The sequence below is a fragment of the Carassius auratus genome, chromosome 41, assembly GCF_003368295.1.
Source record: "Carassius auratus strain Wakin chromosome 41, ASM336829v1, whole genome shotgun sequence".
Lineage (NCBI taxonomy): Eukaryota > Metazoa > Chordata > Actinopteri > Cypriniformes > Cyprinidae > Carassius > Carassius auratus.
In genome coordinates, this window is record NC_039283.1 from 23,736,636 (window position 1) to 23,760,238 (window position 23,603).

General features: G+C 32.8%; 1 protein-coding gene across 1 annotated transcript in view; it reads left to right on the plus strand.

Annotated features, from left to right (window-relative positions):
- The window catches only part of LOC113059600 (mannosyl-oligosaccharide 1,2-alpha-mannosidase IC-like), a 55,570-nt gene that overhangs the window by 30,315 nt on the left and 1,652 nt on the right, over positions 1–23,603 (plus strand). Inside the window, exons 5-11 of the mRNA XM_026228150.1 lie at positions 8,773–8,867; positions 11,517–11,640; positions 11,728–11,821; positions 13,284–13,399; positions 16,767–16,986; positions 19,766–19,938; positions 22,732–22,847. Coding sequence (XP_026083935.1) covers positions 8,773–8,867; positions 11,517–11,640; positions 11,728–11,821; positions 13,284–13,399; positions 16,767–16,986; positions 19,766–19,938; positions 22,732–22,847 — 938 coding nt within the window. The remainder of the gene's footprint in view (positions 1–8,772; positions 8,868–11,516; positions 11,641–11,727; positions 11,822–13,283; positions 13,400–16,766; positions 16,987–19,765; positions 19,939–22,731; positions 22,848–23,603) is intronic.

Consider the following 23,603-nt stretch of genomic DNA (forward strand, 5'->3'; position numbering starts at 1 on the left):
ATAGTTCCTGTGTGTGTCACTCAGTAAAATCTCTCATCTAACACACGCTGGAGGAGCATCGTGTAGCACGGCGCGTCCTCGAGATGCACAGCTAATTAGGAGGAAAGAAACGGTTACGGTCCCGCTGATGTAGATCTCGGTGTAATACGATCACAGGACAAGACGCATGAATAGCAGAACCCGTCTATATCTGACTCTCTGGATGTTGTTTTGTGGGGGGGTTTGGTCTAATTTATCTGATCCTCTTCTTGAGCGCTGAAATAAAGTTTCAGCTGTCACGTAACGGCATGAATAATGCACCGCATGTTGAGCCCGAACGTCACCGAGAACAAAGACTCGAGATGTAGGAGCTGGTAAACATGTGGCGGATGGATCCGTGTGGTGAGGTGGCTTTGTTCTGCTGCTACATCAAAGCCATGCGTCACCTGTGTGATATCTGCTGCATGCACCACACACACACACACACACACACACAGCGCCACCGCTGCTTTACAACACAACCATCTGTAATAATGAACCTGAGGAGTCGGTCAGAACATCAGGTGGAGCTTAATAAATGTGTATCTGGATCTAGAGCCGCAATTATGATTTATCAGATCATGCATTGCAGAAATAATACTCGAAATATCTTTAAACCTCAGTGCTGTTGTCAGAGAACGCATCTGGAGTGTGTTTTGTCTTATCGCACTGGCATATACTTGTTTATAGTATAAACCATATGGGAAGAGATTTTATTTGATCAGACTTTGGTCAGATTTTAAAAATATGTGAGAATTTTCTTATGTATTACAATAATAATTTCAAAAGTTGTTTTTTTCTTAATTAAAAACATGCTAAATTTTCTTTTTGAATGTATATTTTTATATAGATTTTTTTTGTACAGTATAATAGTTATTATAGTAGGCGTATACATATATACACCAAATATTTATTTTATATTATAATATGTGCAATGTATTTATTCTAATTATAATATAATAATTTATGATAGTTATAATATAATAATTTAATGTAAATAATTTACATTTAAAAAAATTATATATATATATATATTAAACCAGCATCTTATTGCATTGGCAAATATTTGTAAATAAATTTAAGCACATATATATTTTTTTCTGGAAAATAAGACAAAAAAATACTCTAAAAGAATATTATTTTTACTGCGTTTTACATGCACTCTCTTATAATTAATTCTGATTGGTCAATATTGGTGTGTAATGATGCTGAAATATAAAATTGATTGTTGTCTTTGGCCACCGATTAGTATTTCTAGTTTCATGTGTTTAGTTTTTTACTCTTTCACTCTCACATATTGATTTCCACTGTAGTTGTGCATGAGTTTTTGCATCCACTCTGAATGTGTGATATAGAGAAGAGATGTGTACAATGTGAAGTCTGTCACCTCAATGGACCAGACTGAAGATGTCTGAACTTAGTAGAAGATCTGCACAGGTGGAGCTGGGGAAGGTGGAGGGTTTCTGCACTGCTACAGCAAGCTCTAGTCATGAATGTTGAGCAGCGAGCTCATTGGCTGCCGATACAGGAGAGAACCAATCAGCTGTGCCGTGTGATGATGATGTCATCCGCAGACCTATCGGACTGCTCCATCTAGAGTTTCATGCCTTCTCTTCTATTTCCTGTCTTGTTATTTGTTCCAGTCACTTTTCTCTCTTTTTTTTTCGTGTCTTTGTTGAGTAAACCACAGACATTTGGCCGTGGCGAGCTGAAGAGGCTGGTGGGTAATGTGCGTCTCAGGCTTTTGTGCTGTAGTCATCAGAACGGCTTCCCGAGGCTTTTTCGTGCCTGTAATACAGCAGCCGTAATTACACTTCAGCAGCTCACGACAGCGCTGGCATTTCCTTCCCTCTGTAGTCTAGTGCGTCTCTCCATGGAAAACCCAAGCTACCGTCCCTCAGGAATCCAGCTCGGGTGGATTTTTGGTTCCCTTTTTCTCCATAACCGCGTCTGAGAGCTTCTCCACTGAAGCAGAGCGCCAATTAGAGCCGCCGGAGGAGACGAACGACAGCTAAAGGCCACTATTAGTGCAAAAAAAATAGTCTTTTTGTCATTTTTTCCCTCCAGAATATATATCTAAACATCCTTAAAAACCAGATCAGTTTACAGGAGAAGAAATATTGCATGAGACATTAGGTTTGTTTTTGGCAAATCGTTTTTATTTTAGTTTGAGGCATAACCACACTGAGAGGTTTATGCTTAAAACTAGAAAATCTGCATAATTATGAAAACATGAGGAAAAAATATTTTTTAATAGTATTCGATCATGTGAAATTATATAATCTTAAATTTTACTATATATATATTTTTTTCTATATATAGTGTGTGTAAAATATATATATAAAAAAAATTATATATATATAATTTATATATATATATATATATATATATATATATATATATATATATATTTATATATTTTTAGTAGTATATATTTTCTTAAGACATGCATTTTTCTTCTGTAAATTGATATTGTTTTTAAGGATGTTAAATACACTGTACTGTGAAATTATATTATATTATATATAATTAATATATAATTAATTTACATATACACATATATCCCACTGTAATCCCTTTATCCATATTTTTATTATTATTATTATTTATTATTTTATTTGTTTTCCTGTAAGTGTGTGTGTGTGTCTGCAATCATTTTTACACACAAACACGGTTTTATTTTTTTTTAATAATGATTGGGTAGTTGACTAATTAAATGCTATAGTCTATGTAATAGTTTTGAAAATAGCACTTTAATAATTATGCACATTTTGCATATACAGTATGTACAGTATATGTTAATGATAAATAGCTTCCATAAATAACTTTGTAATGACGGCTGACAGTAAAACGCTGGTGAAGATGCAGCTGAATGATCATACTGAGGCTCGTCTGAGAGTCACGGCAGACGCTTCATGCTGTTTGCTGAATCTCAGAAATCGAAGCTGACAGTCTGCCCGACTCCAGCCTTTTTACAGCCTTGTTAAAAGAGCTGCGGTGAAAGCATCTGACGGATGGACGTGTGAGGGAAGGTGGAAGAGAAATGCTCCGGATGCATCTCGGCTAGAAGGGGATGATGGGAAAGGTGTGATGTTTTATAAGCAGACCTTCTACGACAGGTTCATGTGGAGTCCATAATAGTGCTTCATAGCAGCACAACATCAGTATTCTTAAAATCAGTGACCGAAACTAAACTAAACTCACTGTCGTGCCATAGAAGAACCTTAAAAATAATCAGAATTATCATTTAATTATATATATATAAATATTTAGTAATAACAATATACACTACTGGTCAGTATTTTTTTTTTTTTTTTTTATCAACACTTTTATTCAGCAAGGATGTGTTAAATTGATAAAAAGTGATAATATTTTATTAGAATATATATATATTATTAGAATTTTTTTTTTTGAATAAATGCATTTATTTTTAACCTTTTATTGATCAAATATATTAGAGAGCAGAACTGTTTCCAACACTCATAATAAATCAGAATATTAGAATGATTTCTAAATGATCATGTGATCAACTGATGTTACATGTGACACTGAAGGCTGGAGGAATGATGCTGAAAATTCAGCGCTGCATCACAGGAATAATTTTTTTTTAAAGTATATTCAAATAGAAAACTATTATTTTAAGTTGTAATAATATTTCACAATATTACAGTTTTTTCTGTATTTTTGATCAAATAAATGCAGGCTTGATGAGGAAGAAACTTCTTTCACAAACATTAAAAATAGTAATGTTTCCAAACTTTTGGTCTGTACTGTGTATATAAAACATAATATATTATTATATTATATATTTTCATATTGTTACATTTTATATCTTAATTTTCATTTTTATAATTACAATTATTATTATTATTTTTATTATTACTATAGAAATGTTAACATAATTAAAAGCATGTGTGTGTGTGTATATATATATATATATATATATATATATATATATATATATATATATATATATATATATATATATATATATATATATATATAGTGTTTTTTTATTATTATGTTATGCCTGATATTAACTATAATAATTAGAAAAAATAAAAACAGTTGTAGTAATCTGTCAGGTCATAGAAATGTTTATTTTATATGTAATGTTTCTTCTGTTGTTGAAATAACTCAAGCCAAAGTCTTCGTCCTGGACAGATAATCTGAATTGCTTTTAAATGAACTGAATAAACTTGGTAAAGTCAGAGAGCAATCGTTGTTTTTGATTACTAAAGTCAGCACTCCATAAACAACTCTGTGATGTGTTTTTCATTTTCTTTCATCCACTTCATTAAAGTGTAGACGTTTCACAAAGCTTTGTATTCATTGCAGCATTACATGCACATCAGCGTCTAAACGATGTCCCAGAGTCATTTATTCAGCTGCATCAGTCATTCCTTGTGGAAGCTGATCATTCAGGGCTTTTTCCTCCACACCTGTTTGTTTTCTGGAGGAGAAGCCTTCAATCTGATGTTATTCGACAATAAATGGCCTTTAAAAAGTCATTTCTAGTTGAGCTATGCACAAGCATCCTGTAATTAAGTTGAAAATGTCTCTACTGCTGTACACGAATTGAGGAGATGCTGATGATGTGAGGTCAAAGGTCACGTGCATACAGATGACCTGAGAGCTGGCTGTCCTCCTGAGCATGTTTCCTCAGATGAAAATTAAATATTAACTCCAGACTGGAGTTTCTTTGCCCATGTCTGTTTTTCTTTTGCAGTTGGATGTCTTCACCGCAGAGGATTGTGGGCTTTTTATGTTCAGAGTGAAAGTGAAATGTTTGCGCTGTCTGCTGCCATCCAGGATCAATACTGCAAATTTCCCATGACAATCAGGATTCAATGCAATTTCTGTCATTTTTTCTACCTAAATTATATTTTTTCTACCAAAATGCACCATTAAAATACCACAATTGTAGTCGATATAATGTATGCTTTATATTACAAGTCTTCTGAGCTCATATGTAAGTTTGTTTGAGGAACATATTGAAATTTAAGCCATAAAAATAATTTACTTTGGATTACAAGTTCAATTCCAACTTAAAATTTTGTAAATCAACATTTGAAAAACATACTTGGGTTTGTTCTCTTTTTAAAGAAGACTCTTGACAGATTACTTTACAAAATAAAAAAGGTATGGTAACGTTTAAAAAAAGTTACAGAGGTTTAAGTTTCTAGTCACGAAACGATCACAAAAATACTATTTTTTAAATGTCATATGTCAATATTTTAAAAATAAATATTTAACCTTTTTTTAGCATATTGCGTAAGTCATATGCATTGCTTTTATGATGCTTTATATTTTGTGCTTCATGGATGAAAGAAATGCATGCATGCATCTGGAACCACATGAAGGCGAGTAAATAATGAGAGAAGTTGTATTTTTGGAGGCAGTGTTAGTGTGTCATTCTCTGGCAGGTGAAGCCTCACAGATGGGATTCTGATGGAGTCGGTGTCTCCAGCTAAGGGTCATTAGTGATCTCTCTGACACGAGTGCAGGGGGCCAATCAGGTTGCTCTTCTCCTGTCCTTCTCATCTCAGCCCTCATTTCGCGCTGCACAAATGCATTAAGCATGGGATGTGCTGCCCCCGTTACAACAGAGAGGCCATCGTATCTCTCTAAAACCCTGTGCTTCTGAGGAGGCTGAAGCTTGACCTTCTGGTGATTTCACCCAACCCTATGTATCCCTGCCTCTGTTGAATTATTATATATTATTATATATAAAAACATCCCTCGAACCCGCTCTGATGTCCTGATCTGAATCAAATGGTTTGGGGTACATGCTTTGAAGTTCCTATGGAGTCAAAATGATGCCGCATATATATGCAAAAAAAAAATCAATTTTGCAAAAGAAAATAAGGTTTTGCAAACTAAGAATAAAGTATTGAGGAAAATAAGTTAGCTTTTTGCATACAAAAATAAAGAACTGCAAAACATAAATGAAACAGCACGAAAACAATGATTTTGCAATACATATTTTCCATGGTGATATCTATTAATTTATTTTAGTTTTCCCTTTACGGTTCATTTTTCTGTGCTTCTCGCTTTGTGGCACTGTTTTGACTTGTGGGCGGAGCCATGGGACGGGGGCGTGTACAACATGCCTCCCTGGAAATGACATCATCGGCCACGGCCAGAGACGCAGCTCACTGATCCAGTTTCTGTCATGATGAGCAGAGGCTTGCGAGTGGATCGTTTCCTTTTATTCACTAGCATTAAAACAATCATTTTTTTGTTTTATTTACTTTATTAGCAAATGTATATGTGAATTAGCAGTGTTTTCTCAAGTTACAGAAGTTGTTACCATGAACATCTGCTGTTTATTTGTCTCAATGTGCACACTTTTATAGCATTAAAATGTGTAGTTTTTCATTTGGTTAACTGCATGTGTTTTAACAGTTTTTGCACAGAAGTCCCGATCTGAATCAAATGATTCGCGACTCGCGCTTTGAAGTCCCGATCTGAATCAAATGATTCGCGACACGCGCTTTGAAGTCCCGATCTGAATCAAATGATTCGCGACTCGCGCTTTGAAGTCCCGATCTGAATCAAATGATTCGCGACTCGCGCTTTGAAGTCCCGATCTGAATCAAATGATTCGCGACTCGCGCTTTGAAGTCCCGATCTGAATCAAATGATTCGCGACACGCGCTTTGAAGTCCCGATCTGAATCAAATGATTCGCGACACGCGCTTTGAAGTCCCGATCTGAATCAAATGATTCGCGACACGCGCTTTGAAGTCCCGATCTGAATCAAATGATTCGGGACACGCGCTTTGAAGTACCGATCTGAATCAAATGATTCGCGACACGCGCTTTGAAGTCCCGATCTGAATCAAATGATTCGCGACACGCGCTTTGAAGTCCCGATCTGAATCAAATGATTCGCGACTCGCGCTTTGAAGTCCCGATCTGAATCAAATGATTCGCGACTCGCGCTTTGAAGTCCCGATCTGAATCAAATGATTCACAACAATGCTTAACTGATTCAGAGTTTCAAAAAGCTCCAATGTGTTCTTTGCTCACTTTCTTTCTATAGCTAATTAATTGGTTGTTTGAATATGAATGGCAATTAAATATTTACAATTAACAGGCTTAATTAAACTGTGATCAAGTTAAATTCAGTTTCTATCCTATTAAAAACATTTCATAGAATGTTTAAAAGGGCAATCCACCTCCCCATCCTCCCAGCCCCACGGTTTTTTTCTTCACAAATTGCACCATGTATATACAGACACACAAACATATGTATGTGTGGCCACCATGTTGTTAAGGTGTTATCGTTGTTGCCAGGCCGTTCCTGTTCCGTTGCTAAGGTTTTCTAAGTGGTTTCTATGTGCTTTTACTGTATCAAGTGAGAAGAGTCTTGTGGTATTCAGGTCTGTTGCCTTCTTCAGTAGAAGTCTATGGGAGTTTTAACAACCGTTTTGTTGCCCACCAGGTGAAAATCATAAGTCTGATATGGGACGAGTTACACTCTGAAGTTTAATACTTGTATTTAGAGGTTTGTTCAAATCCCTCAACCTAAATCATAGCAATAATAGTGATGCTTGCCATAGCAAGCAGCACTAAAAAGAGCTTGGAGGGATATATCTGTCACCAACCATATTTCAAGCCATCTTTATGTGTTATTGCCATCATAAGTGTTAAAACATGTCTTGAGATCTCAGTGTTCTGTACTCGGTTTCATTCTGCTGCACAATGTCGAGTTTCATTCCCTTTTGAAGATGACCTTGCCACAGAAGCTGCTGCTGCTTAATGGATGTTAAACTAGTTTGTCTTTGGCTTCAAGAAGTTTTGAAAGTCCATTTTGGGTTTATTTGAGAAGTATTGCAGTTGGACAAGAAATATAAACTGACAATAAGCTCTAGTGCAAGTATTTTTTGCACTTCAGACAGCCGAAATAATTTTTTTCTTCCTATTTAATGATTATTGTTGGTTTGTAATTGTTAAATATACATAGTTTTTCTTATTTTTATAATTGTACTCTTTAACATACAACATGTTGAAGACGTACGACAACAATGTATTTTAAATGTTTATCATTGCATATTTGTTTTGCATACTTTTCTTTAAAATGACTTAAGAAAAAATATCAATGCATTTTCGCCAATGCATATAAATTGGATGCATGTTAGTTTTTGTTGTTTGCATGATGTTTATTGTTTTATCATTGCATATTTGTTTTGCATACGTTTCTTGCACTACAAGTTTGTGGATAGTAAGATATTTTGTTTCCTTTTTGAACAATGTTATATGCTCAGCAAAGCTGCACTTATTTGATAAAAAATACAGTAAAAACAGTAAAATTTTGAAATATTATTACAATTTAAAACCGCTATTCTCTATGTGAATATATAGTAATATGTAATTTATTTCTGTGATCAAAGCTGATTATTCAGCATCACTACTCCAGCCTTCAATAGGAGTCTTTACTGCCACTTTTGATTAATTCAATGCATCCTTGATGAATGAAATTAGTGATTTCTTTTCTTTTTAAAAGCATCAGTGAAACAATGTTATCAGTCGATGCACTGAACCATTGTACCTGTCTGCAAGAAACCTGACTAACATTATAAATGGATTGCATTGGAGAAAAACACTGCAATTGTTTAGAATGTGAGTCCTTTAAATGCATGAGCTTTGAGAAAGCATGTGCATGTGTGATTGTGAAGAAGCACTTTAGAGATGTGTATATACCCTGCAGGATTAGTTAACACTGTTCTCCTCTGTTTTGTCTTTCAGATATTTAAGCAGAAGGTGGTTGAACTTGGCGAGAAGTTGTTACCCGCCTTCAACACGCCCACCGGCATTCCCCGAGGAGTCATTAACCTGGGCAGGTGAGCATCTGACGCAGCTCCTAGCATCCATTCACAATGCCATATGTCTCAAATATCTTTCTCGCTCACTGAGAGAAAGAGACGCTTTCTGGCACTCCTGCCGCCCACCTGGCTTCCATTAGCCCACCGGCTCGCTCCGACAGCTGCAGGCAAATTTAATTAACGGACTCTCACGCTAATTCCAGTTAGATGAGTAACAGGAGCCAGTCCTACAGATGGGCTGGGAGAAAGAGAGCTCCGGTTAGTCAAGATGACACAGAACGAACACACGTCACTGAGAACGTGCTCTTATTATGACATTTACAGTCTCTTCTGCTCACCAAGGCTGCATTTATTTGATAAAATTTTTTTAAAAATATTATTACAATTTAAAATAATGTTTTCTATGTGAATATATAGTAAACTGTAATTTATTTCTGTGATGCTCCGCTGTATTTTCAGCATCATTCCTCAAGTCTTCAGTGTCACATGATCTTCAGAAATCATGAAAATATGATGATTTGCTGCTCAAGAAACATTTCTGATTATTATCAATGTTGAAAACAGTAGTGCTGCTTCATATTTATGTGGGAAAGACCTTCTTTTATTGATCAAGAATGCATTAAATTGATACAAAGTAACAGTAAAGACATTTATATATTGTTACAAAGATGTTCTATTAATCAAAGAATCTTGAAAAATTAAATGCATTATGATTTGCGTATTATTCTGATTTCTGAAGACTGGAGGAATGATGCTGAAAATACAGCTGTGCATCACAGAAATAAATTATATTTCAATGCATATTAACATAGAAAACTGTTATTTAAAAATGCAATAATATTTCACAATTTTACTATTTTTACAGTATTTTTGATCAAATAAATGCAGCCTTAGTGAACAAAAGAGACGGAAGAAGAAATATTTTATATTTTTAGCGATCAAATTCGAATGCAACATCACATGCATATTTTATATAAAATGCAAACAAAAGTAAATGTGCAATAACCGTCTTTAAAAAAGACTTTAAAATCAAGCATTTACATTTTTTTTTACATCAGTTTCTGTTCTTCAATACCAGCAAAGAATGATTAAATGGGCTTAAAGTCAGTTCTTCCCGCAGTGAACTCTTTCTGCCTTTTGTTTAACAAACAGTGAGCTGGTTTGTGCTGGTTTCGCTTCATCTTTCCGATGAAAGTTTTCCCACTTTTCTCTTCCTCCCGAGACATCGGTGCTATTGATCGTTCCTTCAGAAGGCAAGCGGTGCGCGGCTCGCTCTCACAATAAGAAGCAGACACAAATAATCTTGTGAATTAGTTCCACAGTTTCACCGAACCAATCCCGCAGGGACGAGCGAAGCCCCGAATCTGGAGCGGTTTATTTCAGAGTTCATTCAGCATCTCCATCTCTCTCTCTCTCTCTCTTTCCATCTTTCTCTCTTCAGTTGAGCACGGGTGAGACCTGCAGCGTAAACAAGAGCAGAAGCATCTCCGTTTTGAACAACAGATGAAATTTTAATGATATTTAATCAAAACAAAGGATAAAGTGCTTTGGAAATACCTTTAAAACTGCTCTTAAAATATTTGCATAGTTGCATACAGATAAAAACACCAGAAAAATCATTTTAACCAGTATTTTGTCTTATTTTGATTAAAAATAACTAAAAAGATCAATTTGCATGTGAAGCAAACATTTAACATAAATCTTATACTTTCATGCATGCCAAGAAATACACTACAAAAATATATTTTTAATAAGTATTTTTGATTTGTTTTCCAGTAAAAATATCTTTAAATCCTCAAAACATCAATTTGCACAAGAAGCAAAACTTTGTTGCATAAACCTGAATTATTGTAGTTAACTAAACATTTCTCATTTTATTTGAACTTAATGTACTAAAATAACTCAAACTAAAACTGGAATAAAAAAAACGGTATAGATATAGAAATAGTTTTTATTACCTATATATATATATATATATATATATATATATTTATGCTATTAAACTGTTAAAATTATAAAAATGCACAATGCAATTACTAAAATTTTAAAATAAATAATTATAATACTAATAAAAACTATAATAGTACCTCATACAGACAAATAAACTACAAAAATATTTTAATCAGTATGTTGCACAGTAAAAATAAAGAAATAAAAATCCAGAAGAGGAAAGGAAAATAAATGTATCCAATTAAATGGAAAATAAAATAATCCGTTCCAAAGATATTTTCCATTAACAAATCCTAAAATCTTGTGCTTTGGCTCTTTGTCTTTTCTGAAGGATATAAAAAATGACTTGAGAAAAAACTCACCAATGCATATTTAACACCTTAAATTGCATGCATGTTCGTTTTTATTGTTTGCATGATGTTAATTGTTTCCTGTGTGGCTGGTTTGCAATTAAAATCGGTGTAACCTTTAATGTAGAAAACTGCTTTAGGTGCAGAGAACACTATTTTTATGGTTGTTCTTCAGTAGAGTCACTAATGGCATCATTATGGATTTGGCATTGTGTAACACTCTCATGTGGGATGAAGCGAAGGCTTTTAGCACGTCCGTGTTAAACGGTTTGCTCAGTGAATAATCAGCGCCCTGGCATCCGCTCTGCTCGGGTGGTGTCTGTGGCGGGTGACGGTGTTCACGGTGCGGATCTGCTCTCTGTTGCAGTGGCACCAGCTGGAGTTGGGGCTGGGCATCGGCCGGCAGCAGTATCCTGGCCGAGTTCGGCACGCTGCACCTGGAGTTCGTCCACCTGTCCCAACTGTCCGGAAACCCCCTGTTCACTGAGAAGGTGAGAGTCGTTTCCGTCATGTTGATTTACTCTGAGAGGACGGGACACGGGCTGAGAATGAACCGTGTGATTTGTGTTTTTCCTCAGGTGATGAACATCCGAAAGCTGCTGAATAAGATCGAGAAGCCTCACGGTCTGTATCCCAACTTCCTGAGTCCCGTCAGCGGGAACTGGGTACAGCGTGAGTAACATCTCAGTGCTTTCAGATACACTTACATTCAGCAGATGCTTTTGAGCATTAGATCAGTACTACAGTATTTTTATATACACTACACTACTATATATATATATATATATATATATATATATATATATATATATATATATTATGATTCAAAAGTATTATACAGTACTATTAAGAAATTTCAAATTAGTAATTATAAAATAAATATGCAATTGTGTAAGTATAAATATTTAGATATATTTATATATTAAGTACTTTTAAATATTTTAATGTTTATATTTTAATTTATTTTATCTCATTATATCATCATTATATAAAATGTATATACTTATATGATTTATTATTATTAATTATTATAAAATTTTTAAATATTATACAATCCTATAATAAAATGCCAAAATAAATTATAAAATAAATATGTAATTATGTAAGTATAAATATTTAGATATATTTATATATTAAGTACTTTTAAATATTTTAATGTTTATATTTTAATTTATTTTATCTCATTATATCATCATTATATAAAATGTAAATACTTATATGATTTATTATTATTAATTATTATAAAATTTTTAAATATTATACAATCCTATAATAAAATGCCAAAATAATTATAATATAATTATATTTTAAGTTACTAAACTATAAATATGTTGTTATAAATATTACTATAAATAAATAAGTTCTATATTATATTATTTATATTTTATGCTTATATTTATTATAATATTATTCTAAAATTAAACGTGCTTTTACTAGAAATATATTTATATTATTATTATACAATTATTATATAATTCTAAAATATAATACGATACCATAAATATCAATATACTTATAATAATATATTATTCATTATTATGATTCTAAACACTTCTAACACTATGAATAAATGTTAAAATGGATATTATAATAATATAATTAATATATAATTCTAGTAATTTTAATAATATATATATATTTTTACTATAAATTTTATAATTTTTATGTTTTAATTTATTTGATCTCATTTATTTATCTGCATAAAATGAAATGTATATATTTATATGATCATGATAAAAATATATTAACTATATAATTCATATAGTAATATTTTATGTCCATGTTTAGGCTCATATAATAATACATGTATGTGGGCCTTCACATCAGTCAACAGAGTAATCAACATTTAATCACTGAGACTCTGAAAGCACAAATATTTCCAAAAATTTAAATATAGACCTGTGCACGTCTGGGACAATATACTTAAACATCATAAAAGGTTGAAATCATGTTTTTTGGTTTAATGCAAAATGCAGATTTTTTCTTCAGATATTTTAAGATGTATTATTTTCTTGTGTTTCGCAGGTTGTCTGCTTTCTATATAATTATTTTCGTGAAGAGCACAAATGTACTGGTGTACGTCTATACTTTGGACTGGTGTTGTAAATACTGAACGTGTTATTATTGATTCCAGATCACGTGTCTATCGGAGGTCTTGGGGACAGTTTCTACGAGTATCTGATCAAATCCTATCTGATGTCAGACAAGACGGATCAGGAGGCTCAGAAGATGTACTACAGCGCCATGGAGGTTCGTGAGCATCACACATACACTGTTTATTGTATGCTTGACTATTACACATGCTATTTGTGACCCTGGAGCTCAAAACCAGTCACAAATGTCAGTTTTTTTCGAAATTGAGATTTATGCATCATCTGAAACCTGAATAAATAAGTATATACAAGTCAGAAACTAAGCTTTTTGCACAGGCTTATCTAAAGGGTTAATGGTTCCCACCTAGTGATCAACTGTAAAAATAACAAATTTTTACCTCTTCCCAAGAGAGTAAACCACAAAAAATCAAGAATGCATGATTATATGGTGTCATGGCTTTGCAATCATAAAATGTCGTTATAATGGAAGTCAATGGGGCTAAAACAGCCACGTACAATAAATGAGGGAGAAAAAAATTAAATCTAATGCTGCACAAAAACTACAAATGCATCAAAGCCAATCTTGTTACTAATCTTTGACATGCCCAAGACTGTGATAAAAAGTTTAAAAAAAAATCAGGCTACTATTATTTTTAAATTGAAAATAAAGTCATTTTGTTTGTTTTCCCCCCCAAATCAGTGACATCATTTATGAACTTGGCAATTAAAGAGTTAAAATCTTGGAATTTTTTTATACATTTGGTAGTTTTGATCAGGACTGAGTTTGATTAATTGATTTGTGCAAAAAAAAAAAATAATGAAAAAATAATATATATCTGATACATTTTTACAGCAGTTTAATTGAGTGGATGTTTTCATCGGTAGGAAGGAAATTTACAAATATATTCATGGAGCATGATCTTTACTTAATAACCTAATGATTTTTGGCATAAAAGAGAAATTGATCATTTTGACCCATACAATGTATTTTTGGTTATTGCCACAAATACACCCCAGAGACTTCAGACTGCTTTTGTGCTCCAGGGACACATTTCTGGTCTTCAGTATTAAATAAAGAAGTCTGAGCCGGCGGTGAGCGTGTAAAATAGATCACACGCTTTAATTTAAGCTTGATTAGATTAGTTTAAGATTAGATTCACGCTCATAATGATCCGAGAGGAGAGATATAACCGAGAGAGCGAACACTTTCTCACTTATTCTCACTTAATTAGCATATTAGCTTTTCATTACACAATGTTTCCCTTGAAGAATGAGGTCTGCAAAGATATTAATTACATTTATAATCAGCAAAGGCCAATTTAATAAGCCTAATGTTAAAATATCAAACATGTTATCAAATATCCAGTCCTTTGTGCAACACTTTTGAGTAGTTTGAGAGGTTTTATTGGTGGGAAAGTTGATGTTTGTCACAATAGTCGCTCTGATTTAGATTTCACGTTGACTTTTAGTGGGCTGTTTTGATTTGATGATGCAAAAATGCAGAAAGCTGGTGATGCAAATAAAGAAGAGTTTAGTGTGGGACTCAAACGATGGGTATAAACCATAAAAACGCAGAGGAAGATCATTTTGAGATGTTTTCTCGTATAGTCTTTGGCAGATTTATACACCTTCGAGTATCTGAGTCCTGATAGAATCTCAATGAGGCTTGACTTCAATTCTCCATGCATGCATACTGTCTTATATTATACATAAAACATTTCATGCATAAACGTCAGCTAATATGGCATTATGTGCCGAGTGTCCTGCTTTTATATGTGGTTTACTCTTACACAAAACACATCTGTCCTTCTGTTTCTTACAGACAGCTGCGATTAATAGCTGCATTATCTTCAGCGTGCATTAAATTTAATGCTCCATCACTCAAATATGCTTTTCAGAAAGATCTTGTAGCTGAAATCAACCACTACACTGTGGATGATTTAAAAAAAATACAGCAAAAAGTATATTTTAAAAAAAAAATGCTGTCATTCTTTGCTAAATTTCTATTTTAGAAAACCTATAAGAAAGTATTAATTCATTGAAGTAGAGCCGAAATAAAATTTATAAAATGTAATGAAAATTATAAATGCTGCCTTAAATAATAAGTGATAAATTACTAACATTGAATTACTAAAAGTGAAAATAATTAATTAGAAAAATTGCAAAAGCACAAAATAAAATTACAAAAAATTACACTAGATTTTTTTTAAAATCAATAATATAATAGTATAGAAAATAATGTTAAATGGAGGGTGATGCAGTTTAGTTTTTAAATGATTTGACTATTACAAGAATCTATTTTTTTTAAGTTGTAAATAAATAAATAAATATATGATTTACAAGAAAAAAACTTGAGTTTCTTTCTACTTCAAATTTATATTTCATTAAAACTATTTTATAAAAATAATTTTGTTAATTGAAGTAAATCTGGAATAAAATGAATAACGTTTTGGATGAAAAACCCTAGAGCTTTATAGAAATCTGAAGAAAATAAATAATAATAAAATGGCAAAACCTTAAAAACAAAAAACTATATTGAAAATATAATAATAAGCTAATTTAAAATATTATTTAATACTGTAAAAGTGTAAATGTATATAAATAATAATGTTAAACAGAGAGTTACAGTTTTGAAAATGATTTGACTTAAAAAATTATTTTAAATTATTATTATTTTTTTTGAAGTTGTAAGTTAAAACAAGAAGTATGTTTTACAACAAAATACTTTTCAGTGTTTCTACTTGAGAATTTCTATTTTAGGAAATCTTTAAAAAGAAATTAATTGAATTTATTAAAACTGAATCTAATAATAAAACTTGATTTAAAATATGAATAATACTATAACATTATATAAATAATGTTAAATGCATGGTGTTGCAGTTTAGTTAGTAAGTGAAAAAATATATATTATTATTATTATTAAAGTTGTAAACCCATCAAAAAGTATGATTTAAAAGAAAATACAATTTGTTTTTCTAAAAATACAATTTAATTAATACTTAAAAATTCATTCAAATTAAGCTAGAATAAAATAGAATATATTTAATGGAAAAACTTAAGATAAAAAAAATAACAAATACAAATTTGAAATAAATTAGTAATAAAAATAAATCAAAGCTGTATAGAAATATCAATAACTAATAAAATGATTAACTTATTTTTTTGATAAATTACTAAACTGACAATCTAATTTAAAATATTAATAAATATTACAGTATATAAATGTTTACAGTATATAATACACAGTATACTATATTACAGCATATAAATGTTAAATAGAGGGTGTTGCTGTTTAGTTAGTGAGTCGACTCCAGAAAAAAATATTTTATTTATTTATTTTTGACGTTAAAAATAAAACAAAGTATGTTTTACAAGAAAATACTGTCAGTCTTTCTCCTTCACAAATTCAAATTTAATTCAATGTGTTACTTGCTGCTTCTAAGTAATTTTTTCTAGAATATGTTTTCATTTCAAAGTGAGAATTGTTTCTACATTGCATTGATCAGAGGGATGTTTTTTCGCAGGCCATCGAGACGAACCTGGTGCAGAAGTCTCCGGCCGGATTGACGTATGTAGCCGAGTGGCGGGGGGGCATCCTGGATCATAAGATGGGGCATCTGGCCTGTTTCTCCGGCGGGATGATCGGCATCGGAGCAGACGACGGTCCGGCGGGACAGAAGCAGCACTACCTGGATCTGGCGGCTGAAATCACTCACACCTGTCACGAGTCCTACAGCCGCTCAGGTCAGAAACACATCACACAGATACACAGCATTAGTTATCATTAGAACTAGTAGAAAGCGTACAGCAGCAGTCCATCGCATCTGAATCGACTCTTTAAAACGCTGAAAATGCATTCAACTGCATGCTAAAATAAGATCATCTTATCAGTATTTTATAAAAGCACAAAGATTTGTTGTTATTATGTCTGTATACAAAAAAAAGTGGATTTGATTACAGATTCGATTGATGTATTGCTCTTATCTGTACTATCAAAACTAAAAGATTAATTAAATTTATTTTCGGTTTTATCAGGAGAAAATGCTTCATAACGCTTATTCGCGTGAATCGACTCCAAAGGGTTAATACCATTTCAGTATTTATTAATCATTTTGAATTTGTTTTTATTTTTAGATTTTCTATTTTAATTTTAGTTTAGGTTTTAGTAATTGTTGCGTTTGTGTTTTATTTTAATATTTTTTTGTTAATTTTTTTCCAAAATGTTACTAATTTTAGTACTTAAAATAATGAAAATTCTAATTAGTTAATTTGAATAATTTGAATTTTGTTTTATATCTTCTGTTTTTATTCTAATTTTAGTTTACGTTTAAGTAATTACCTTTTTTCTTGTTGTTGTTTTTTTCTATTTAGTTTGTATTTCCGTTTTAGTTTAATTTTTTTTAGTCCTTCAGCTTAACGAAAAAAAAGGATTTTGCTGCTAACTGAAATAAGATTCTTGATTCATTTAATTTAAGTTAATTTTTGTATTTAATTTGAATTTCTATTTACTTTTTATTTCTGTTGTAATAATTTAAGTATTTAAACTAAATAAAAATTAGAAACATTTGCTTTGAAGCTAAGAGAAAAAAAAAAAAAAATGGTCATATATATATATATATATATATATATATATATATATATATATAAAACACATGATTTCATGAGATTTATAAATATATATATATTTTTTTTTTATGCATGTGTTTGTGAGGCATTGCACTTCAAGTCTACGGTATCTCAAAACTGTCTTATGTTTTTCTTTTATTAGCATATTCTTTTCATTATAAGAAGCCCCACTGTGTCATGAAGCATTTGCAGAAACATCATGTTATTAATCGAGAAGTGTCATATTAATGTTGACAATAAACACTTCCCCATGGGAGAATTTCTCTCACTGTAACAGACCAATAATGACCAAAAAACCACCATACTACACTTGAACACACATACAAAATCAGTATGCAAATTCAAATGTTTATTCAGATGAGAGTGTTTCTTCCGGACTGGGGCTGCTTGTAATTTTAGATTTTAGGGGCATAATGGGATACATTTGGGTTTGTTGTGTTATGTTCTGTTTTGAAAGCATTGTGTTTTCATTAAGTTTGCATTGTGCGCACAAACTAAACACACGCTGTGAGTTTACAACCTCAGGTTTCTCCACGCTTTAAAAACACAAAGCTCAAAGCATCTGTTCAGCAGCGGATTTGTTTTATGTGCTAGTATTTACACCAGCTGTGCAATCATCATGAGGGAGATTAAAGACATACTGGTAAAACAATTATATGTATAGCCTGAATGCACTGTAAGTCGCTTTGGATAAATGTAAAGACTAACTAGTGCTTTTTCACTCAATAGAACCAGAGGTTAAACTGGGACTTGTGTGAAAGTGGGGGGAGGGGGGGGTATGTACATGCACTGCCTACAAAATCTTTCATCAACTTGAGATCTTGAAGAACGAGAAAGGGGTAAAAGGAAAAAAATAAAAAAGGAAATATGGCCTGTATTGTTGAAAATATACAAGGATAGTCCACTGATTAGAGCCCTTATAAAACCAATAATTGTTGACTGAAGTTAAATATTCTAAATATAATTTAGTTTAACTTGACATACTAACATACTAACAATAATGTAATATATAACTAAATGGAAAAAACGTAAAAAGTTAAATGAAAATTTGAAATAGTAATGTAGCAATAGTAATGTATTTCTGTCACAGTTTCTTCAAGTTAAACCCAACTTTTATTTTGACAGGTTTCCACAAGGACCTTTACGTTTCTCTCTCTCTCTCTCTCTCTGTGTGTGTGTGTGTTTGTGTGTGTTTAAAGTACTGACATAATTTCGATTTATTCATCTAAAATTTGACGATTCCGTAACATTCCACGTTATACAGTGAATTACATTTGAATTACTGGATTTTCACCATATAAGAACAAAAAAAAAAAAAAAACGACTATAAAAGTCATTATTATGAGATGGAAAAAGTTGTGATTTTTTTTTTTTTTTTTTGGAAGCTGAAGATACACAAATAAATTGAGATTTAAAAATATTAACAAATATTATATAAATAGTAGTTTTTGCCTTTTTACCATATAATTTCAACTTAGTATGTCTTATAATTTCAACATTTCATCTCATAATTATTATTATTATTAATTTGTCATTATGACTAAATAAAGCATGATTTTTTTCTTTCTGACTTTGTGGAAATTGGCTTCCATGAATGTATTTTCTGCCCATTGGTTTACTTAGTCTTCCCAACCTGGCAACCATGTGCAAACACTCTCTCTACATTAGCGCTCAGAAGTGCTAAAAATAAACGTTATAAACTGTATTAAGATTTCTGCTATTTGCCGCAACTAAATTTGTGAGCAAACCATGCAAGTTTACGTTCTGCTGATTTGTGCTTATGCAAAAGTGCAATAATTCTGATGAAATGTAAAAAAAAGATAAATTAATAATTGTGATTCTATTTTTTGAGCGAAATAATCTTTATTAATCATTTAACATGTTTTTTTATGAACAGCCACCAAACTCGGTCCAGAGGCGTTCCGCTTTGATGCAGGAGCCGAAGCCACAGCCACCCGACTGAGTGACCGCTACTACATCCTCAGGCCAGAGGTCATCGAGAGCTACATGTACATGTGGCGTTTGACCCATCACCCCAAGTACAGAGAGTGGGGCTGGGAGGCCGTGGAGGTGCGTCAGACTTACTCCACATGTACTAAGTGTTTCAGCTCTGTATTTAGATGATTGGTCAACAAATGTGGGTTTTTCGAAGGCTGAAAGTGTTACCCACAATCCTAAAAGTGTGAATACAAAGTGTCTTTAGTTTAGTAATAATGAGTAATCGCTGTATTATTTCTACTCTGTCAGATTCATTTATTCACAAATGAAATAGATAGAGATAAACAAATAAATGTATATTTTTAGGCCATGCTTGGTGGTTTATAATTGTTCAGATAGATAGATGGATGGATGGATGGATGGACAAATACATAGATGGATTATGGATGGATGAATAAACAGACAAATAGACGGATGGATGGATGGATGGACAAATACATGGATGGATTATGGATGGATGAATAAACAGATGGATGGATGGATGGATGAATAAATGGACAGTTAAACACGGATAGATGTATGGACAAAAAAATGGATGGATGGATTGATGGTTGGATGGATAAACATGGATGGATGGATGCACAGATACATAGATGGATGGATGGATGATGCACAGACAGACGGACAAATACATACTGTAGATGGATGGATAAACATGGATAGACAGGCAGATGGACAAATACAAAGATGGATGCATGCATAAACAGACAGACGGATGTACGGATGGAGGGAAGGATGGATGAATAAACACGATTAGATGAACAGATGGACAAATACATTGATTGATGGATGGATGGATGGATGGATGCCTAAACAGACGGATGGATGGATGAACGGATGGACGGAAGGATGGATGGATGGATAAACACATAGATGGATGGACAAATATATGGATGAATGGATGGATACCTAAACACAGACGGATGGAAGGATGGATAAATGGACAGACGGACGGACGGAAGGATGGATGGATGGATAAACACGAATAGATGAACAGATGGACAAATACATGGATGAATGGATGGATGGATGCCTAAACACAGACGGATGGATGGATGAACGGACGGAAGGATGGATGGATGGATAAACATGAATAGATGAACAGATGGACAAATACATGGATGGATGGATGGATGGATGCCTAAACACAGACGGATGGATGGATGAACGGACGGACGGAAGGATGGATGGATGGACAAATACATGGATGGATGGATGGATGGATGGATGCCTAAACACAGACAGATGGATGGATGGATGAACGGACGGACGGAAGGATGGATGGATGGATGGATGGATAAACATAAATAGATGAACAGATGGACAAATACATGGATGGATGGATGGATGGATGCCTAAACACAGACGGATGGATGGATGAACGGACGGACGGAAGGATGGATGGATGGACAAATACATGGATGGATGGATGGATGGATGGATGCCTAAACACAGACAGATGGATGGATGGATGAACGGACGGACGGAAGGATGGATGGATGGATGGATGGATAAACATAAATAGATGAACAGATGGACAAATACATGGATGGATGGATGGATGGATGCCTAAACACAGACGGATGGATGGATGAACGGACGGACGGAAGGATGGATGGACAAGATACAGATAGATGGGCGGATGGACAAATACATAGATGGAAGGATGGTGGGATGGATAAATGGATGGATAAACAGATAGACAGATGGATGGATGGATGGATGGATGGATGGATGATGCACAGATGGACTGAAAATTACATGGATTTGTGAATGGATGGATAGATGGATAAATGGATGAAGGATAGATAGATAGATAGATAGATAGATAGATAGATAGATAGATAGATAGATAGATAGATAGATAGATAGATAGACAGATAGATCTGGACGTTTCTTCAGTGTGGTGTTGAGGATCTCTGGTGTTATTCTCAGATGTTAAAGAGCCGCTCCTCCAGCAGAATGACATGTTAATTACTGGCTGCAGGAGGTGGAGGAGAACGCAAATGGATTTGTCAAATACATCTCCAAACCAAACTCTCCAGACAGTCCTAATTATAGTTTAGGTGTCTACCTTTGTTTGAGGTTAATACATCATTAATTTGCCGTGTCAGCTCTTATGTTATTCAGCGCTCAAATTTAGCGGGAAATATTCTAGCCAACGTTTAAATGGCGGAAAGAGCAGCTCTCCTGTTTTAAAGGATCTCTCATAAATCACTTGTATCTTCTACCAGCAAGAAACTGTACCAAACAAGTCTCTTCTGCGTATCAAGTCTGCATTTATTTGATTAAAAATACAGAAAAAAGAAATATCCGTTTACTGTGTGAATATCTGTTTAAATGTAATATATTCTTGCGATCAACGCTGAATTTTAAGCATCATTACTCCAGTCTTCAGTGTCAAATAAATCACTCTAATATGATGTTTTACTGCTCAAGAAACATTTCAGATTATTATAAATGTTGAAAACAGTTGTGCTGAATAATATGTTTGTGGAAACTGTGATGCATTTTATTTTTTCAGGATTCACAGATGATTAGAAAGTTCAAAAGAACAGCATTTATTAGAAATTGAAAAGCATTTGTAATATTAGAAATATCTTTAATTTTTGATCAATTTAATGCATCCTCAATAAATAAATGCATGAATGCAATAGTGCTTCGGATAATCTGCCAAATGCATAAAATGCAATAAATATTTGAAAAGTATGGAAAATTGTTATGTTGCTTTATATTTATTTGTAACATCTGCTGTTAATATCTACTGATGTAAGATTACTGAAGCTGTATAATAAAGTGTCACATGACCTATATTGTTTCTTGGCACATTAGAAATATAATCATTCTGATGAAATGTTTTCACAGGCGTTAGAGAAGCACTGTCGTGTGGACGCAGGTTTCTCAGGAATCAGAGACGTGTACGCCTCCACAGTCAGTCACGACAACATGCAGCAGAGCTTCTTCCTGTCCGAGACTCTCAAGTAAGTGCATTATCAGTGAATTACCTGAATCTGACATCTGTAGGTTTAATAATGAGTCACGGTTGCATTCTGCACCACGCTTGGACTTAATGCAGAACATCAATCAGGATGATCAAAGCAAGATCATTTTAGCATTTCTTCCTTTCTAGATCTACTGTAAAAGACACAAAAACCTCACAATATATGACTTTTGCACATTGACTTCCTTTAACTTCCTTTGCTCAGATTTCAATTCAGATGAAGCTCCATGCCTTCTGTCGTCTGATTGATAGTTTAGACTTTCTTATCTAAACTCAAGTCCACCTTCATCAGTGTCTTTCTGCTGTTTTTTATTAATTAAATGCAAGAAAAGCTTTGATATTGTTATTAATATTTAAAAAAAGAACACTTGTTAGAAAAATCAGTGAGTCTCAGGCTTTTGATGAACGTTTATTCATGCATCTCTCGATCATTGTGTTTCATTGCATTATATGATTTGATCATTTAAATCTCATCATATTATTGGAGATACAGAGTGATGACTGATAATTATATCATTTTATGTAAGTATCTGCTGTACTGTTATAAACATCTCATTGATTTACACCACAAGCATCAGAATTTCTTTTTACTTTTATTAACTTTATTTTTATTAAACTTATAATATTATAATATATAATTTATATTTGAATATTATATTAATAAAAGTTTTCATTTATTTATATATATATATATATATATATATATATATATATATATATATATATATATATATAT